This window comes from Calonectris borealis, chromosome 1, assembly GCF_964195595.1.
Source record: "Calonectris borealis chromosome 1, bCalBor7.hap1.2, whole genome shotgun sequence".
In the NCBI taxonomy this organism is placed as follows: Eukaryota; Metazoa; Chordata; class Aves; order Procellariiformes; family Procellariidae; genus Calonectris; species Calonectris borealis.
In genome coordinates this window covers 128,196,162-128,213,090 of record NC_134312.1, presented here as the reverse complement: position 1 = coordinate 128,213,090, position 16,929 = coordinate 128,196,162, and the positions used below count along the sequence as shown (strand labels likewise).

The 16,929-nt window shown below is 35.9% G+C and overlaps 1 protein-coding gene across 2 annotated transcripts in view; it reads right to left on the bottom strand.

The window, feature by feature from the left end:
• DMD (dystrophin) overlaps positions 1 to 16,929 on the bottom strand; it is a 1,244,291-nt gene that overhangs the window by 278,713 nt on the left and 948,649 nt on the right. For both annotated transcript variants that reach the window (XM_075174519.1, XM_075174510.1), the window contains exon 53: positions 2,650 to 2,861. In XM_075174519.1, the coding sequence (XP_075030620.1) occupies positions 2,650 to 2,861 (212 nt within the window). The remainder of the gene's footprint in view (positions 1 to 2,649; positions 2,862 to 16,929) is intronic.

The following is a 16,929-nucleotide window of genomic DNA, read 5'->3' as shown; positions in this document are numbered from 1 at the left end:
ACAAATCGGAAGAACACGTGGTGACTACTTTCTTACACCAAGATGTGTTGTGATAGAAAGCTGACAAAATTAGTATGTCTGAAGAATTTATTTAAGACTCGCACTGACCTCTCTCCTTCCCTGAACACAAATGAATAGAAATGACAGCTTTATTTTCATCAGTGTAACAGCAAGCCAAAAGACAGCATACTTACTCTACATATTCAGGGGACAACATCAAAATACATGTGTTTGGCACAGAAGCCTGGAAAGCATTTATTTGATGTATTTGAGGACTTGATGTATTTCTAGGTCCTTCAGTTTAGATAATACTATACAGAAGAAATACAAAGCTCCTAAACTCAAAAAAGATTTCCATTTTCCTTAGAGTTCACGACCCCTTATCTCAAGCATGAACACAACAGCTGATGCTGTCACATCTGAGAAGCTTTCATGAGGGATTTGACACAATAGGAATTACTGGCAGACAAAGATAATTCCTCTAGGAAGGCTGGCACAAAAGAAAGAGAAAAAAAAAAAAAGAAAGAAAAAAGAAAGAAAACCCCCTACACACATATTCGCTAAGACAGAGGTGAATTTATTCCAGACTTGTGGGAGAAAGGCTAGGCAAAACCAAACAAATGAAAGTAAACAACCCTGGAACAGTAGAGCTTGTTGATGTTCATATCATCATGGGGCACGCAAATTAAGATGGACTAGATGTGACACTGAAATTATAAGTATAGACTAATGTCCGTAACTTGACACAACATGTCACATTGAATCCAAACTGGGATGGGAAGGGCTGAAGATACTGATAGCCCAAGTACTTCATGTCTTTTAAAGAAGGAGTGAAAAGAATCTGCAGGTATCCTTTCAAAAACTCTATTTATACATAGAGATACATTCTATGAATAAGTATACTAGCATACTTTCTCTATAACTTGGGGGATGGAGGAGAAGAAGGGCATATTCTTATTTGTCTCCTTGGAGAATGTTGATCCAAAAAACCCATAATTTTTTTAAAAAGCATACACTCTTAGATGAACCTCATCTAAACCTCATATATTCTTGTAAAAAAAGTGGACATAAAATCCATTTCTAAAACTATATTTTCAATTATTTTCCTAGTTAAGTAATTTGTGTCCGAGACATAAGACACTCCAACACAATGACATAAGACTGTGTTTGCACAGAACTGTTTTTTTGTTGAGTATTTGCAGAGCTGGGACATTGACTCTGTTGAAGCCTTTTTTTTTTATTTTAAACCAAACACTAGGCAGAAGCCAGAACTCTGCCTCTGCAGAAAGACAGTGACAAATGGGAGTCCTCTACACTGAATGACAGTAGTATATATAATCTATAACTCTTTCCAATACATTAGTGAGTGATTGCCCTTGTTTACTATAATCCACCCTCCCCAAGCAATGACCCTTATGGTATAATCTTAAATAAGAAAAATTAACCACTTCTCAGCCCTCAAAACAATGGGTTGATGAACGTTTTTACGCTGCTTACAGGCAAGCAAAAAAAAAAAAAAAAAAAACCTAAGCAAAAACGCTAACAGTTTTTGTATCTACTTCTGAATATCAGAAAAGCAATGACTAACAGATGATGGAGATAGTTGAAGACCAATCATGCAGTTATACGCATACTTTCTCTTGTGGCAAAACCAGTTGATGAGGACCTCACCCCACTATTCTTCACAGCAGTTCATTATCACTCAGTTGTGCAAATAAGACTGTTCTAAGTCCGCAAACTTTGGTAGCGGTAGCAGTTAAAAAAAAAAAATCTGGTGGGCAGGAGAGGAGAACATATCAGAAAATATACGTGTAACTATTCTCTCAAATAACTAAAATGTAACATTCCATTAACATGGAGGCAGGACTCACTTTAAGAGGCTGATCAACTGGTTGGGTTCAATCTTGTTTTTCCCCAACCAGAAAATAAGATATTATTAACCTGAAATAGCTGTTGTCAAAATTTATTTATTAAGAATGTCACCAAAGTATGACTATTTCCATAACAAGAAACTTAAAAACTGATGCAACAGTTAGGGCATATTTGCATTGCTACTTGAGGTTTAGCTCAGCTACATAAGTTAATTGAGGTGCACATTTTAGCATTTAGAATGGGACAACATGTGTGCTAAAATCACAAGAGCAGCCATTTCTGTTTTTTTGCAGTTAATAACCCTCCAAGGTTGAACCCAGTGAGATTATCTTGTGGGAAATCTAAAATGCTTGATTTTCAAAATACCTCCATATAGCTTGTTATGTTTTTTTTTTTCTTTTTCTTTTCTAACTACTTCCAGACAACTGATACAGCTTCATTATCAGTGCAGACAGACATACCAGTACTACAGGATTTCCAAGTCTGCAGTACCAGTGCCTCAGCTGAGGCTGTTGTACAGAAGAGATGAGAAATACTTGTGCTGACAAGGTAGGTATTCTTCCTGCAAGATCAGCAGGACTGATAAGTTAAGACCAATTTCATTCAAGGATTATGTGACACACATTTTAGACTTCGTAAGTTAATTTCTATCAAATTTTTTGTGGGAAATAAGGGATAAAGAGATTGTTCTTAATGTACACTGTCCAACGGTTAGAGGATATTTTCTTTAACAATCTAATTAACTCAAGCAGAAATATTTTAATTCTCAGTAGTGACCTTAAGTTCAGTGTTCTGCTTTTTCAGAGCGTCCACGGTGTAGGAAATTTCTTTCCACGACTCAAGCTTAGCTTTTGCTTGTTCAAGAACCTGCTCAGCTTCTTGTTTAGCTTCTAGCCACTGTGTTGAATCCTTTAACATCTCATGAAGCTGCTGTCTCCGGCTTTGGAGGTGTCCATGTACTTCATCCCACTGGCTCTGTATCTTTTCAACTGGTGAAACACAAAGGAAAAGCAAAAGCTTAGTCACTTAAAAGCTTTTTCTTTCTTTTTTTTTTAAGGGAGTCAAAAATAATATTTAAATATTTCTAGAACTGACCATATTGGAGAGCTCTTGTACTTTTAAGCTGCAATTGCAATTAAGTTTAGTTTAACAAAGAAGAACAGATAAACTGTTCACACAGTATGACGCTATGGTACACAGCATGTGTTTCGATGTATATGCAGCCAGAAGTGCCAGGTTCATGCCGCAAAAAGCTTTATGGAACAGGATCATATTTGAGAAAAAGCATCAGCAATAATCTTTCATTCTTACCAAACCAACACAAGGTTTAATATTTTCTGAAGAACAAGTCCTTTAGGACCTTCAGTAAAGCCTTAGTTGAAGATTTATTGCAAGATATAATTAATGGCTATACTTTCTTATTTCATTAAGGCAAATGTTAGCAGATTGCAAAGGCTGTCTAAAAAACTTTCTCATATGTTCATGTTAATTATAAAATAATGATTATCTTTATCCACTATTTGAAAGAAATGTGATTTGTGGGAACTTAATAATCACTAAAATCACTGATAATAAGTGTTGGCTAGCATCCAGCATCAGGCTCGTCCATAGTAGCATAAAAACATCAGAACTAGTTGTCCAAGCAGTTGAAGTTTGATAAAAAAAAAACACTAAAAACAAACCAAAAACCCAAAACTCCACAAACAACAAAATCTGTGTACTGCATGAAGAAATACGCATTTTTTAATATTTTGTTTTAATTCCCTGGGGTTAGTCAGCACAAACTACATTCTCAGTATTTTCTTGAAGACTGCCTCACTACATTGAAAATACAGGTCTTCTAGAGAGGGGAACAGAGATTCCTAGAGTGCTTCAGAAAGCAATTTAAATTATCATCGAGCGGTAGTTCCAACACTGCATCTCTCACTGCAGGGTTGATTCCAGCACAGTGCAGGCTAAACACTAAAGGCATGAGAAATGCTTCAGCAGGGAAAGGAGACTTCTACCTATCAGTGCTCTTCCTTCTTCCCGAAGAAGGGACAAAGATCTTTCCATGGACTCAGCTGAGGTTTACAGAAAGAGAAGAAAACCTTTCAGCATCCCCTGCTCAACCCTAGGGAGAAAAACTGTAAATAAATACACACAGCAACATGTTCAAGTCAAAGGAAATGCAAAAGGAACTTAAGAAACAGAACTGGAAAACACAAAGCACAATCAGAGCAAAGCAAGGATAGCCTAAGGCCCAAATACTTAAATTTAATCTGAAGCAAATCTAACCCCTCATTTTAGAAAGCTGTATATGAAGGTCACAAAACAACAACTCATTACTGTGCCCTATCTGGATGAGGATTTCTGATGTAAGCTTAAGGGTATACTTGAAACAACAAAAGAGATTGTGGTCTACAGGAAGAGTGAATAACAGAAGTGTTCTTGAACTGCTCAAGTAAAACCTCTGTGCTATAGCTACAGCATGTGGCTCAAGGGTTGTGCTGGAGGTCTTGGGGGCAAAGACTGCCCAAACACTTTTCACAGTGTTGCTGGTATGAGGGCAATAGCTGCCACCTATTTCTTGCAAATAAGTACTTGAGTTCCTTCCCCCTTACACTCTGAGACATTCAGTGTGTTATCTTTTGATTTCTGGCAACTTGGGAGATTTTGATACATAGCTGACAAAAGTATAATAGCTTGTTTGTGTCAGCTGTCCATGAAAAAAAACCTATAAAAATCCCACCTGTTTTTGTTTTATTATAAGTTTGTTTGTTTGTTGGTGTGCGGGTTTTTTTGGGGGGGGCAGAGATTAAGAGATGATGAAATCTCTGTTGCAGAACTGCTTCAGAAGAAAACTGGGTCTACAACTATATTAATTCTTCATAACAGCTGCTTTTAATAAGAAATGCTGATATTTCTTATCAACAAAAATCAAAATATTTATAGATGGATCTGTTCCATAATATCTCATGAGGCTTGTATCTAAGCAAGACACATTAGCAGTCCTTCTCTAGGGACTGTGCTTTTCTCAGCAAGACCGCGTTTTTCATCACATACCACAGTCCTGGGATTCTGTAATGACCAATTCTCCCACCCAAGAGGAGAATGAGGCTGCATAATGAAAGCTGTATTCAGGACATCTCAGGAGCCCATTTATACAAGTGACTATGAATACACAAGCTCCAAACCTATGAAACACATTTCCTCGTGAAAATACTTGGGATATCTCCCTCAAAAAGGGAAGAGAAAAGCTTCTGACATGGATACTTAAAAAATAACATGTGTAATAGTTTTGCTTTATTACAGATTGGAATTGAAGAGTTCAGGAAGTTACTAGGTAATCTGAACCAAAAAAAATTAAAATGTCGTTTTCTTGAACCAGTGAGTGACAAAAACCCACTTAACAAAGTACTTCAGTTGGGGATAAACACACCATGACATCTACATAATTAATCTGGCATATCTGAGCTAGAATATACCAAACAGTGCAGTAATATATATGACAAAATAGGCAGAGATAATTTATTGGAGGGGCTTTTATAATTATGACAACATTATTTAGTTTAAGGTAACATAAAAATCCCTTTATTACTGTGAGTTTACATCTTCTAAATGGTGCTCTCATTTGAATGTGGACTATTGATTGCTTTTTAATAACAAAAGACCCCAAGCCTCTAAAGCTTAAAATATGAGAATTCACTTCCAAAATGTACTGAAAACCACAATGTAAATCAGTGCCTTGTCAGGATGTATTTTGCTCCTGTGGATACTCTTTAGTGGGATGTTTCCCACACAAGAAAAGGTGAATACCACTTATAGATTTATGCCAAACAAAAAAGTTCAGAAAATGCAATTTGAGTGTATATTGTGTTAGAACTGATCCCAGCAACCCACGAACACCTCACCTGCAGCTAAGGAGTTACTGACTGCAGATGAGAAGGGTCAGAGAATTGCTATTGAATAATGTTGTTGAACGGTAGAAGACAATTTTTAAAGTATTCTGGACATCATGGGGGTTTTGTGCAAGGGCACTGGAACATATAAAAGGCTTTCTCTGACTGGGTACTAACAGGAATAGGTTTATGAAAATATTTAAGAATGTTTTATAAGATAGCAATGAGGAATCTCAGTACAAAGTTCTTTCAGGCTAACACTCTGCCTATAGACTTGGAAGGGTTATTTCTGCTGTCAGGACTTTATAAAATCCTTAAGGTTACAATGAACATATGGGATTCAGCAGCGGGAAAATGAAATTCTTCTGAAGTCCAATCACCCTAACACGGAACAAGGAAGACAAACCTAGAAATACGAAATAGAGTCCCAAACCCAGAAAAATAGAAGAATCAATGCCATGTGAAGCAATTGTTCCAGAAAAGGATTTGCCCAAGTTTTGGAGAACTAAATTAAAAATTTGATCACTAATTCCTACCTTGAATTTAAGGCCTTCAATAAGTAATACTCAATAAATTAAAAAAAAAAAAAAACCAAAAAACACACCAAAAACCAGACAAAAGGCTATTGTAAAGATTACAAAATATCCCGAAACCTAAGCAAGAACATTTAATACGGCTAAAAAAGTAAGCTTTGCCAGGAAAAATGTAATGTAATTGTCCTTACTGCACTCTGGATTATAATAGCATATTACTGAGACCAGACTCTGATATTTATCTTTTATATATCATTGCACCTACATACTGTGATGACTACACATTGAAAATGCCTAGATAGACAGAACAAATGTGGCTCCATGTGCACTATTAATATCACTGACACACAGGAATTTTAAATAGTTGGTAACGATGACAAAAGCCTTTTTTCCCCAATAGTTCAGTAGTTTCTGAAGCACCTCAGCTTACATTGTTCATTACAGCTAAGTCCTGTGCCTTCTCCATTTCAAAGCCTAATCTCTCTTCTAGTGTGGCACTCCCCCTTTGTATCCAATTTTCTTCCTTTTTTTTTTCCCCCTAAATTTGGCAACAGCACAATATCTTTATTGTAAGAATTGGTATTTGAAATTATCTCAAGAGGATTCTTAATTATTCAGTATAGAATTTAGTTACCAACCAATCTGCAAAGGGGCAATCTGGGAAAAAAGGACAACATTGTCTTTATAGACTTAAGGACAAGGAAAAGAAATAATTTAAAATCATTTTATCAATCCATGTGACCATCAACTAGTTGTATCTGAATATAAAAACACAAAAATATTTGACAATTAACAAATCTAAACCAAGTATCAGAAAGACAAAATACATAGAACAGGTTATTTCCCGAAGTGAAATCCAAATCTGCACTCTCTCAGATGAATAATTCAGGGGCATGGTGAGATCTACCAGTATGTAATTTCAAGGTTGCTATTCAATGTCTTTTTTTCATTACCACTATTCACTAGTTGTTCAATAGTGATTATATCACTAAGATGGACAAAAGAAATTCTGCTGAACTGACTGCAGATTTAGTAAGTTATTAGAAGCAATAACAAAGCAGAAAACTGCATTTAAAGCAATCAAACACAAGATAACTATTTTTCAATCTTGTTGTCATTGATTTAGTACATTGAGGAAAGAACAATCTCAGTGAAGGAGACTGCTGGCTTAAGATTCAGTTTTGTTTATTAACAAAAATTTTTATACTCTATTTTTAATACTCTAGGTATAGTAGAGAAACAACACGCAAAAATAAATCTCTTTTTCTCTGTTAAGAGTTCATATCATTGATAAAACAAATATAATTCTCTTCACTAAGAGAGGGAGTTTACTCTCTGCCGTATATAATATAACAGCAGTGGAAACAACAGAAAAGGAGTCTGAGAAGAACCTGTCAGTCACAGAAGAAATAATGTTCATGTTACTATAAGTTACATTTAGTCTAAGCAAAGATGAAAAAAGTAACCATTCCGTGCCAGTTTGATAAGTCCATTGAATCCAGTACACACACCAAAAAAAGTGAACAGGTAAATGAATAGCAACAGATTTTGCGAGGTAGAAAACCTCCACTTTCCTTGTCCAACAAATTACCTAAACTGCACCACTTTGCTCTGTAGGAGAGTGCTTTTCAAAAGCATTATTGTCAATATATTGACATTTTCCTATAAAAGTAATTTTTTCACTGTAGTTTCATAGATTTGAAGACTAGAGGGACTAATGCAATCTGACCTGCTGCAGAATATAACTGGAGAACAGCAGAATTATGGACAGTTTTAATTTGTGTTACCAAAAGAAGCTACTGATGCACTGATATTCCTTAGCTGAAAAATGAAAATCGTTTTATATGCATCTTTGAGTGTTTCAATTTACTTCTACCTTGCAACAATGATCATGATGAAAAGACACACTGAGCTTGAAATCTAGCCAATTCTGAAAAATGACTTATGAATAGTTTCATATTTTTGTCATAATTTCGCAAATCTTAAGAGTTTCCACCCCCCCTCCTTTGTAGCAATATGAAACACCCATTGAAAGAAAAAAGAGTGATGGAGATCTTCATTCCTAGGGTACTGAGCAGCCTTTGAACACTATGGCTGTAGAGAATGCCTGTCACTGGTAAATAGAATGAAAGCATAAAGAAGAAAACATTTTACAACCTCTGCCAATTGTAACAACTTCCGTTGTCAATGTTAAGTATAACAGGTTAAGAAATGGGTGGATGAGGTCATTGTACCACATTCAAAACTCTTGCTACAGAACTGGATGCAGCCCTGGTCTGAATGTGGTTTGCACAGTCATAGGACTGCAAGCATGACACTTCAGGTGACAGTGCATGTACCAGCCAGCACTACAACGAGAAGACAGCAAGACATGGTAGCTACACAGAACTAAACTGAGTACCTAGAGATTGAAATATAAGAAAATGCTGAAAACATAAAACCTGTAGATTTTTGGGAGGGACAGGTTAAAAACAGCCCAAGCCCAGCATTGTCCTTGGTTGCCCTGGAAGCACAGCTTGAAAGTTGTCAATACAACATTTTTTTCAATCATATGCTATCCTGAAAATTACTCCTACATCTCCCTAGAGATTACTCCTACATCTCCCTAGAGTTTAAGTCCTTTACAAAGTTGTTTTCAAAGATAAGTACATATTTTAAGCTTCATCTTTGAATAGTCCGTCAGGTTGGATTCATTTCTGTTGGAGTTGCAACCCCATAATATACTCTTCTTTGAATGTTTTGGATAGCTAACTGTTATGTATTTCATCTTACTTCATGTGCTTTTAACTAATCTATACATTTATCCGTATAAAATTTAGTTTACTTAGCTTTGGTGGCAGTGTAGAACACTATTTTTTCCAATCCTAAAAATTTTAAGTGTGTCTTACTAAACAGTGAGCAGGTTTTCTGAGAGGCATGATGGAGAAACTAGAAAATACGGATTTAAACAGAAACATACCAGGTTACTGCACCTTTTTTACACTTTTCCCTTTCTTCCACTAAACAGTATAATTTCCCACATAAACAAATTATGAGGAAAAAGAGATGTTTTTCACAGGGTACAAGACCATTCTGAACGCACTACATGCAAGGCTTTCTGATGCTTTCCAATTTTGGCTCAGTTTTCTGAAAACCACATCAGTGGAATCACAGCTAAAACATCATTTAAGCTTTGTCTTATCTTGTGGTTACCTTGCTTTTCATTATTGTATTGTTCTAAGCAAATAAACCTAAACTAACAATTTTTTTTCTCCTAAGAAAAGGATTCAGTTAAAGTTCTCCATTTGTCACTTATTTCTTGCTGAAAGTGCTCTACCTTTTCTTCTGCTGCCTTCCAGAACCAGAGGTGTCTGACCTGTGTCTTATTCTTCAAGGAAGAATCACTTTAATAAAGCCTATCATACAACATCCCTTGACAAAAGGATGCTGGCTCTGTTCTTATGAAGAATTGTGAATCTGTGAGAGACTGGTCTAGGGAGAACATTTGGATAGTAGATGCAGAGTCAAATGAGGATAAGTTTAAAACATTTCTTTTTTAAATGCTGAAGTACTTAAGGAGTTACAGGAACAGTTATAACATCTACTAAGTTGCTGCCTGTAGGCTATCATTATGGAGTGGAGCTGGATAGGACAGAGTACACAGTAGAGAACAGTTGGAGCCAGCCTACTCAGTAATTTATGCTTCATCTGTCCTTCTTTATCTTTTCTTGTAAAGCAGTGTTTCTCTTAACCTTTTCAGAGACTTATAGAAGTCATACCTCTTAGACAATGACCTTAGAAAGTTATGGCAACACTTTAACTACATTTGGAAAAACACTAATAATGTGTCATCCAAGACATTTTATACATCCCTTAGATGGTCAGTAATGTGATGAGAGGATTTAGCCAATAAACCCAAAATTAACGGTGGGGTGGCAACTTAGAATATGTAGCTTAATGTGAAGTCTGCCAGTAAGATGTCAGATGTGGCTTTTATGCACCATTAATCTGTTAAGGTATTTATAGAAAGATTATTCCTTATCATATATGTATCATAATGTGTAAATGACAGGTTTTTTAAAAAAGCCTACGGCTTACAAAAAAATTAGGCAAAACAGAAAGTATGTACACAAATTAAGCTGCATATAAAAAAAAAGTGAAAAAATAATACCTGGGAAGAAGGAAGGAACTGTAATCTTGTATACTATTGTGCAATATTCTCGTTTCTAAGAACAGATAAAAGGTATTACAAGGGAAACCAGGAAGAAGAAGCACTCAGAGTCTTCAGTTGTCTTTCTGGGGTGATGAAGAGCAATGAAAATGTACGTGAAAGACCTGTCAAGGCATGAAAGCCATGGGAGGAAGAATGTTACCTTCCTTGGCTTCTGAGAGGATAAGACAGACAGGTAATAAGGGAGATTTCAACAGATGTAAATGGTTTTTTTAAAAACACGCACAGTTATTATCTCATTTTGTAATTTGATAATTTTGGGGGGTAATTAATATTCTAACTACTGCAACTCTATGATTTAATTTTGTTTTGTTTCACTGGGGTAAACCTATTTTTTGTTTATCTAAAAATCACTTCCATATGATCAAACTAATGAAGGTCACTCTGTTCCTTTGGAAGTGTCAGATCAAACACAATGAACTGAAAACTGTCAAGTGGTTTCCGCTAAGCATCAAGTGAATAACTCTTCAGCGCTGTGAAGCATGCTTTATACCTTGCTATACAGAGTGGGAGTGAGAGACCAGTCTAAGCTGGTAGCACATCTAAAGAAATCAGTTTCTTATAACAAGCAAAAAGTAACTGCCATGACTGAGCACTGAGAAGGGCATGCAAGAGCTTATTATTTGGAAAACAGGTCCTTCAGAAAGCATCACTAGTTTGTCAAGTTTTTATAGAAGTATTTATGCATATAACACTATTAACCTCTCAGATGAAGTTTTCATGACCATTTTTTCACTAAATGAAAAAGGGAACAGATCGTGGTACGCACAATGTGGAAGAGCATTTGCTTTGCTTTTTAAAATGTTATACAATCAGTAAAATTTTTATGTGAGAAATAAACACTAAAAAGAAGTAAGATTCTTCAGGATTTAGTATGAAATAGGTAACAAACCTAAGTGTAGTTTTGCTAGAAACCTACAGAAACAAATAAAAATATGTATATGCATATATACACAAGTATTGACTAGGGACATGGATAGACAGATTAGGGAATGAACTTCTGATACCTCTCTGTTGCTGTCAGAACCTTAAGAAGTAGAGCAGGACATTTATGGAAAAATGGACTGCCACAGTCAGTCCCACTGCTCAGGCAGGATGCAGAGTCGGCAGTCAGATTCTTCCGCGACCCCAGCAGCAGGATGCATATGGACAAGCCACCAGAAGGTAATTAACTTATTTTTTTCTGCAGAGGCTCACGTATTTGGATGATATAAAAAAAAAACTTTCTAGTAACATTGTACTAACTGAAAAATCAGAGGGTTCCTTTGTTGGATTGAATTAATTATCTTTCAAAATGTTTGTTTTATTCAATTTCCTTCGTTGAATGCAGAAAATAGCTACTGCATTATTGAATTTAGCTACTTTCTTAAATATTCATCATTTAATTACAAAGACTTACATTAGATTTAGAAACGATATTTAGACTGAAGGAAGGTACCCAAACTGAAGCCACAGGATTATGACTAATCTGATTAACTAGATGAATGAATATGTAAGTAATCCAATCGTTTCAGTTTTAAATTTATAGAAAAGTTTTCAAAGAACTTAATAGGAAAAAATAATTAATTTCTGTCTTTCCTGAGGAATGTAATTATTAATTAGAAGTGACTAGGTGTTTTAGTATTTATCTTTGCCCAAATGTCTGTTAATATTTTTTCTAGGATTTTGGTTACTTAATCTATTAGAGGGAAAATAATTTATAATTATGAATCTAATTTCTGTTCATGGATGATAGCATTTGTAATAATCAACCTATCTACAAAATATTTAAGAAAACCTTTTTTCAGAAGAAATATGACTTGTCTGTGCCTGTATTTAAAAATGGGACATTAAATTAGTGAAACGATATTCTACTTTCTCTGAACATCAACAAGAATGCTATTAGCATTATTAAAGTACATCAGCTTTCATATACTAACGCTTTCATAGACTTCTTTACTTACTGATGCAAAAATATAATAGTAGGTCTGGCAGTTTAAGTCCTGAAATGTATGAAATTCATTACCTATCTAATGAAGCATACAGGCAATGAATTTCAGAATTCTTAGTACCACATAAGTTTGTGTTGCCATCATACATTCATATTTACATCATATATTTTTAATGTCATCAGCCTACTAACTCCTACTGAGTTTAGGCTGAGACTTGCTTTTCAAATATATCTACGTTTGTTAATCTGTACACTGATTTGCTTTGGTTTTGATTTAATAGATCCAGCTCTAACTGTATGGGCAAGCTGTGGGAAATCTTAAAAGTACCAAAATACCTAGAAAATTAAAATGGATTTAGGAATTCCGCAAATGTGTGAATATCAGGCTCCAAGTTACTGAAGCAAAGTTTTGCATACTGTTTATATTTCTATTTTCTTCTTCAAGAAGCAAAATAATTTCCTCAGGAGAACCTCCACTCCCCATAAATCCAAAATTCAAAATTCAAAGACTGCAACTGGCTTTGATTCATTTTACAATGGATAAACAGCAAATCTCTTCCTTCTGTTATTTGACATTAAATATTATATAAGCCGTCAGAATAACATCATCCAAAAGCTAAGCTTTTGTTTTCTGTAACTCTCAAGGTCCAAATCCACCACTGTAATACTTACTAATTAAGCTGCATCAGCAAAGGTAAACTGGCACCCTTTGTGCAATGGTCAGCAAGCAACACAGTGGCTCCCATTTGTTGGTCTTAACTCTGAGACCATCTGCTGGGCTACAATTGCTCTCTATGGTATTCCGTGACTGGGAATGATGAGCACAGACTATCATGAATTTTTTGCTGTGCCTCTTCTGACAATGCAAATTCTGCACAGTGATTTGACTCCTGTACCTCCACGGCACGCGCCTCTCTGGAGATCAGCTGGGAGATGACTCTGGAGCTCCATTCACTCACCTACGCAACACTCACAGAAAGTGAGGTACTGGCAGCAATACTGAGCTTAGCCCAGTGGATGAACCAAAAAAAGCCACACATGCACTAGTGAAAAAACCAGTGCGCTAAATCAAAACATTATAGCTTTGACTTTTATTTTTGTCTTTGAAAGCAAAGAAAACTTTCAGATGAGCAAGAATTGATTTCAAAACAAAGAAGTAAAAGTGTTTCTTTTTAAAATATTTCTATATTCAACTTTAAGCATAAATTTTGGACATTTTGTATCTGAACTGAGTTAACTTAATAAATTTGTTATTTCACAACAGAAAGAAAAAAATGTATAAATTTGTTTTATTTACAAATTACCAATTTCATAATCACAGAATCATAGAGTGGTTTGGGTTGGAAGGGACATTTAAAGATCATCTAGTCCAACCCCCCGACACGGGTAGGGACATCTTTCACTAGATCAGGTTGCTCAAAGCCCCATCCAACCTGACCTGGAACACTTCCAGGGATGGGGCAGCCACAACTTCTCCGGGCAACCTGATCCAGTGTCTCACCATCCTCATCGTAAAGAGTTTCTTCCTTATATCTAATCTAAGTCTACCCTCTTGCAGTTTAAAACCGTTGCCCCTTTTTCTGTCACTACAGGGCTTGGTAAAAAGTCTCTCCGTCTTTCCTGCAAGCCCCCTTTCTATATTGAAAGGCTGTAATAAGGTCTCCCTGGAGCCTTCTCTTCTCCAGGCTGAACAACCCGAACTTCCTCAGCCTTTCTTCATAGGAGAGGCATTCCAGCCCTCATGGCCCTCCTGTGGACCTGCTCTAACAGTTCCATGTCTTTGTTGTACTGGGAGCCCCAGAGCTGGATGCAGTACTCAGTAATGTAGTGGAATATCAGATATGCAGCTTCCTCCATGATATTTTTTCAGGGACAGTTGACCAGAAATGCCAGCACAGACAGAATCTTATAGACTCAAAAGAAAGTAACATTTACACAACGGATTATGTATTGTACTGGTGACTTGAGTAAAATAGTTACTTCTCTTACAATAATCTTCCTGAGAGGAAAAAAACATCAGATACCACAAAACTGTAAATTAAAGACTGTATTTCTGCCAAGACAAAAACAAACTTATTTTTTTAGATTTACAATTACAGCCTTTGAGAAAGATTACATTAATATTGAACTAAGTATTTCCAAAGGTGAGTTAATTCCTCAGGACTTTTGCTTCTACTTCAGATGACATTTCCACATGCCTTACACCCATTCTGTCTTCCCTCTCACAATTATACCTATTTTCTACACACTCTAGACGATGCTATCAGTCTGACACTGGTTAATCCATACTTTTTTATGCACAGAAAGACAATCTTAGCTTCCCGACACTTTAGATCCTTAATGGCCTGAAATGCAAGACTTCAGGACTTAAAAATAGGCTGAAAAATGGTCCACAGAGTCTTCTGTGAGCAGGTTGTTATGAACTTTTTTTTTTCTTCTTCTTTTAATGAGTACTCTCCACTTATGTGGCCAAGTAGTATTGGGACTTTGTTGAAATAAAAAGCAAAGAAATAGTTAAATTTCAGACTTACTTAAAATGACCTTATACACTTCAAAGTAAATATCCAACAGAGTCAACTAAGGAAGTAACATACATTGCAGAAGAAATGTTTCTTCTGAAATTTCCAAAACATGCAGACATTTTGAGCATTCACTGCTCTGCTTATTTTTTTTTAAGTAAGCACTGATCAGAATATGAAGGGCCTATCATAAAAATGCTGATACTTCAACTGTTAAAGGAGCACAGCTCTGCAAGCATAGGAGCATGTAAGAAAAAAAAGTAACATTTTTTTTCCTATTTTTAATTTACAGAACTAGTTCTCAAGGTCACATGAACTGGGTCCCAAGCTATGGAGCCTAGCCTGTATTTGTTTCTTAATAAATAGACAGATACATAAATTTAAAAAAAAAAACAACTACGTACCATATCTGTCATCTTAGACCAATATTTTAGCTGACTAATAATGGAAAAAAATACATAATGTGCCAATTATTACACCAATCTTGAGAAAAGGAAAGACACGATAACTTGCCTTTTTTTGTGTTTCTGGTTTGAGAAGGGGTTGGGTTTGTTTTGGGGTGTTTTGTTTTGTTTTGTTTTGTTTTGTTTTGTTTTAATCAGACGTCTGTGCTTCTTTCTCCATGTTCTCTTTGGCACTACAACACAGATCATAACATTCATGACACTCATGAGACACTAAATGGACTAAACTTAATCAACTTCAGACAAACCAACACACTTCAAAGTCACTATTCTGATATGGCTGAAACTCAGCAAATTTTGAACCTAACACGCTAAATAGGTTTAGAATTGACATTAGGAAGCATTTCTTTACAGAGAGGGTGGTTGAACACTGGAACAGGCTTTCTAGAGAGGTGGTCAATGCCCTATGCCTGTCAGTGTTTAAGAGGCATTTGGATAATGCCCTTAATAACATGCTTTAACTTTTGGTCAGCCCTGAAGTGGTCAGGCAGTTGGACTAGATGATCCTTGTAGGTCTCTTCCAACTGAAATACTTCTATTCTATTCTATTCTATTTTATATTTTACTACAGAGCTCAACATCCTGTTTGCAGGAAAACACATAAAATGGAGCAAAGAAAAAGTATCCAACGAACAGATTAAACCATTACTGTTGCCACCTCAATATAATGTTGCAGTGAAGAAAGCCAAGTTGAAAGCGCAAAAATTCGAAGAGAAGAATAATAATGGAAATGTAATGAATATTCTGCAAAATTATTATATCTCTTCGTCTGGAATACTGCACTCATTTCTACACTTAAGAAGATAAAGCAGACATAAACACAGTCTGACACTTCCAGGAAAAACTTCCATAGCATAGGCGTTTCCTCTACTGTAAGAGGTTCCCATCCGACTAAAATATAATGAAATAAAACCTTTTCTAAATATTCTGTTTCAGGTTCTAAGTTCCACCAAGCCCAGATGCCACCACTTTCTCACCATATATCAGACTGTTCAACATCTACTCTCCTTTGCTGTTACTCAGCTAGGGATTGTCCAGATCACTCTCTGATGGGTCCGCATCTCACCTATCATGCAATAGGTCTGCTGACAAGAAAGATGAAATATGAGCAGCTAATCTCCAGAATTTTTATGCTATTTCCCCTTCACTCTCTTTTTAGCACAATAAAGGTTGACACAATCCTGTGAGCATTGTTATCCACTAAACACAGATTGAAAAGCCTCAGAGCCATCATTTTCATATGGTTATGGTCCTGAAAACAGTAATAAATTACAGTCTTTGAATTATATCTGCAGTATTTCACACGTCACCATAATGATGACCTGGTACACATAACAAAAGGAAACCACCAGCTGGTGCAACCACCCACCAAAGTCTTAGGACCTCTCTCACACAGGCTAAGCCGATATTTACTCAGGTTGGACTTGCAAAGGAGCTTTGGGGCTGTGCAAAACACTCTTTTTGTTACTGGTTTATTCCCAACTCAAGTAAAACTAAAACCATGATAAATTTATATTGAG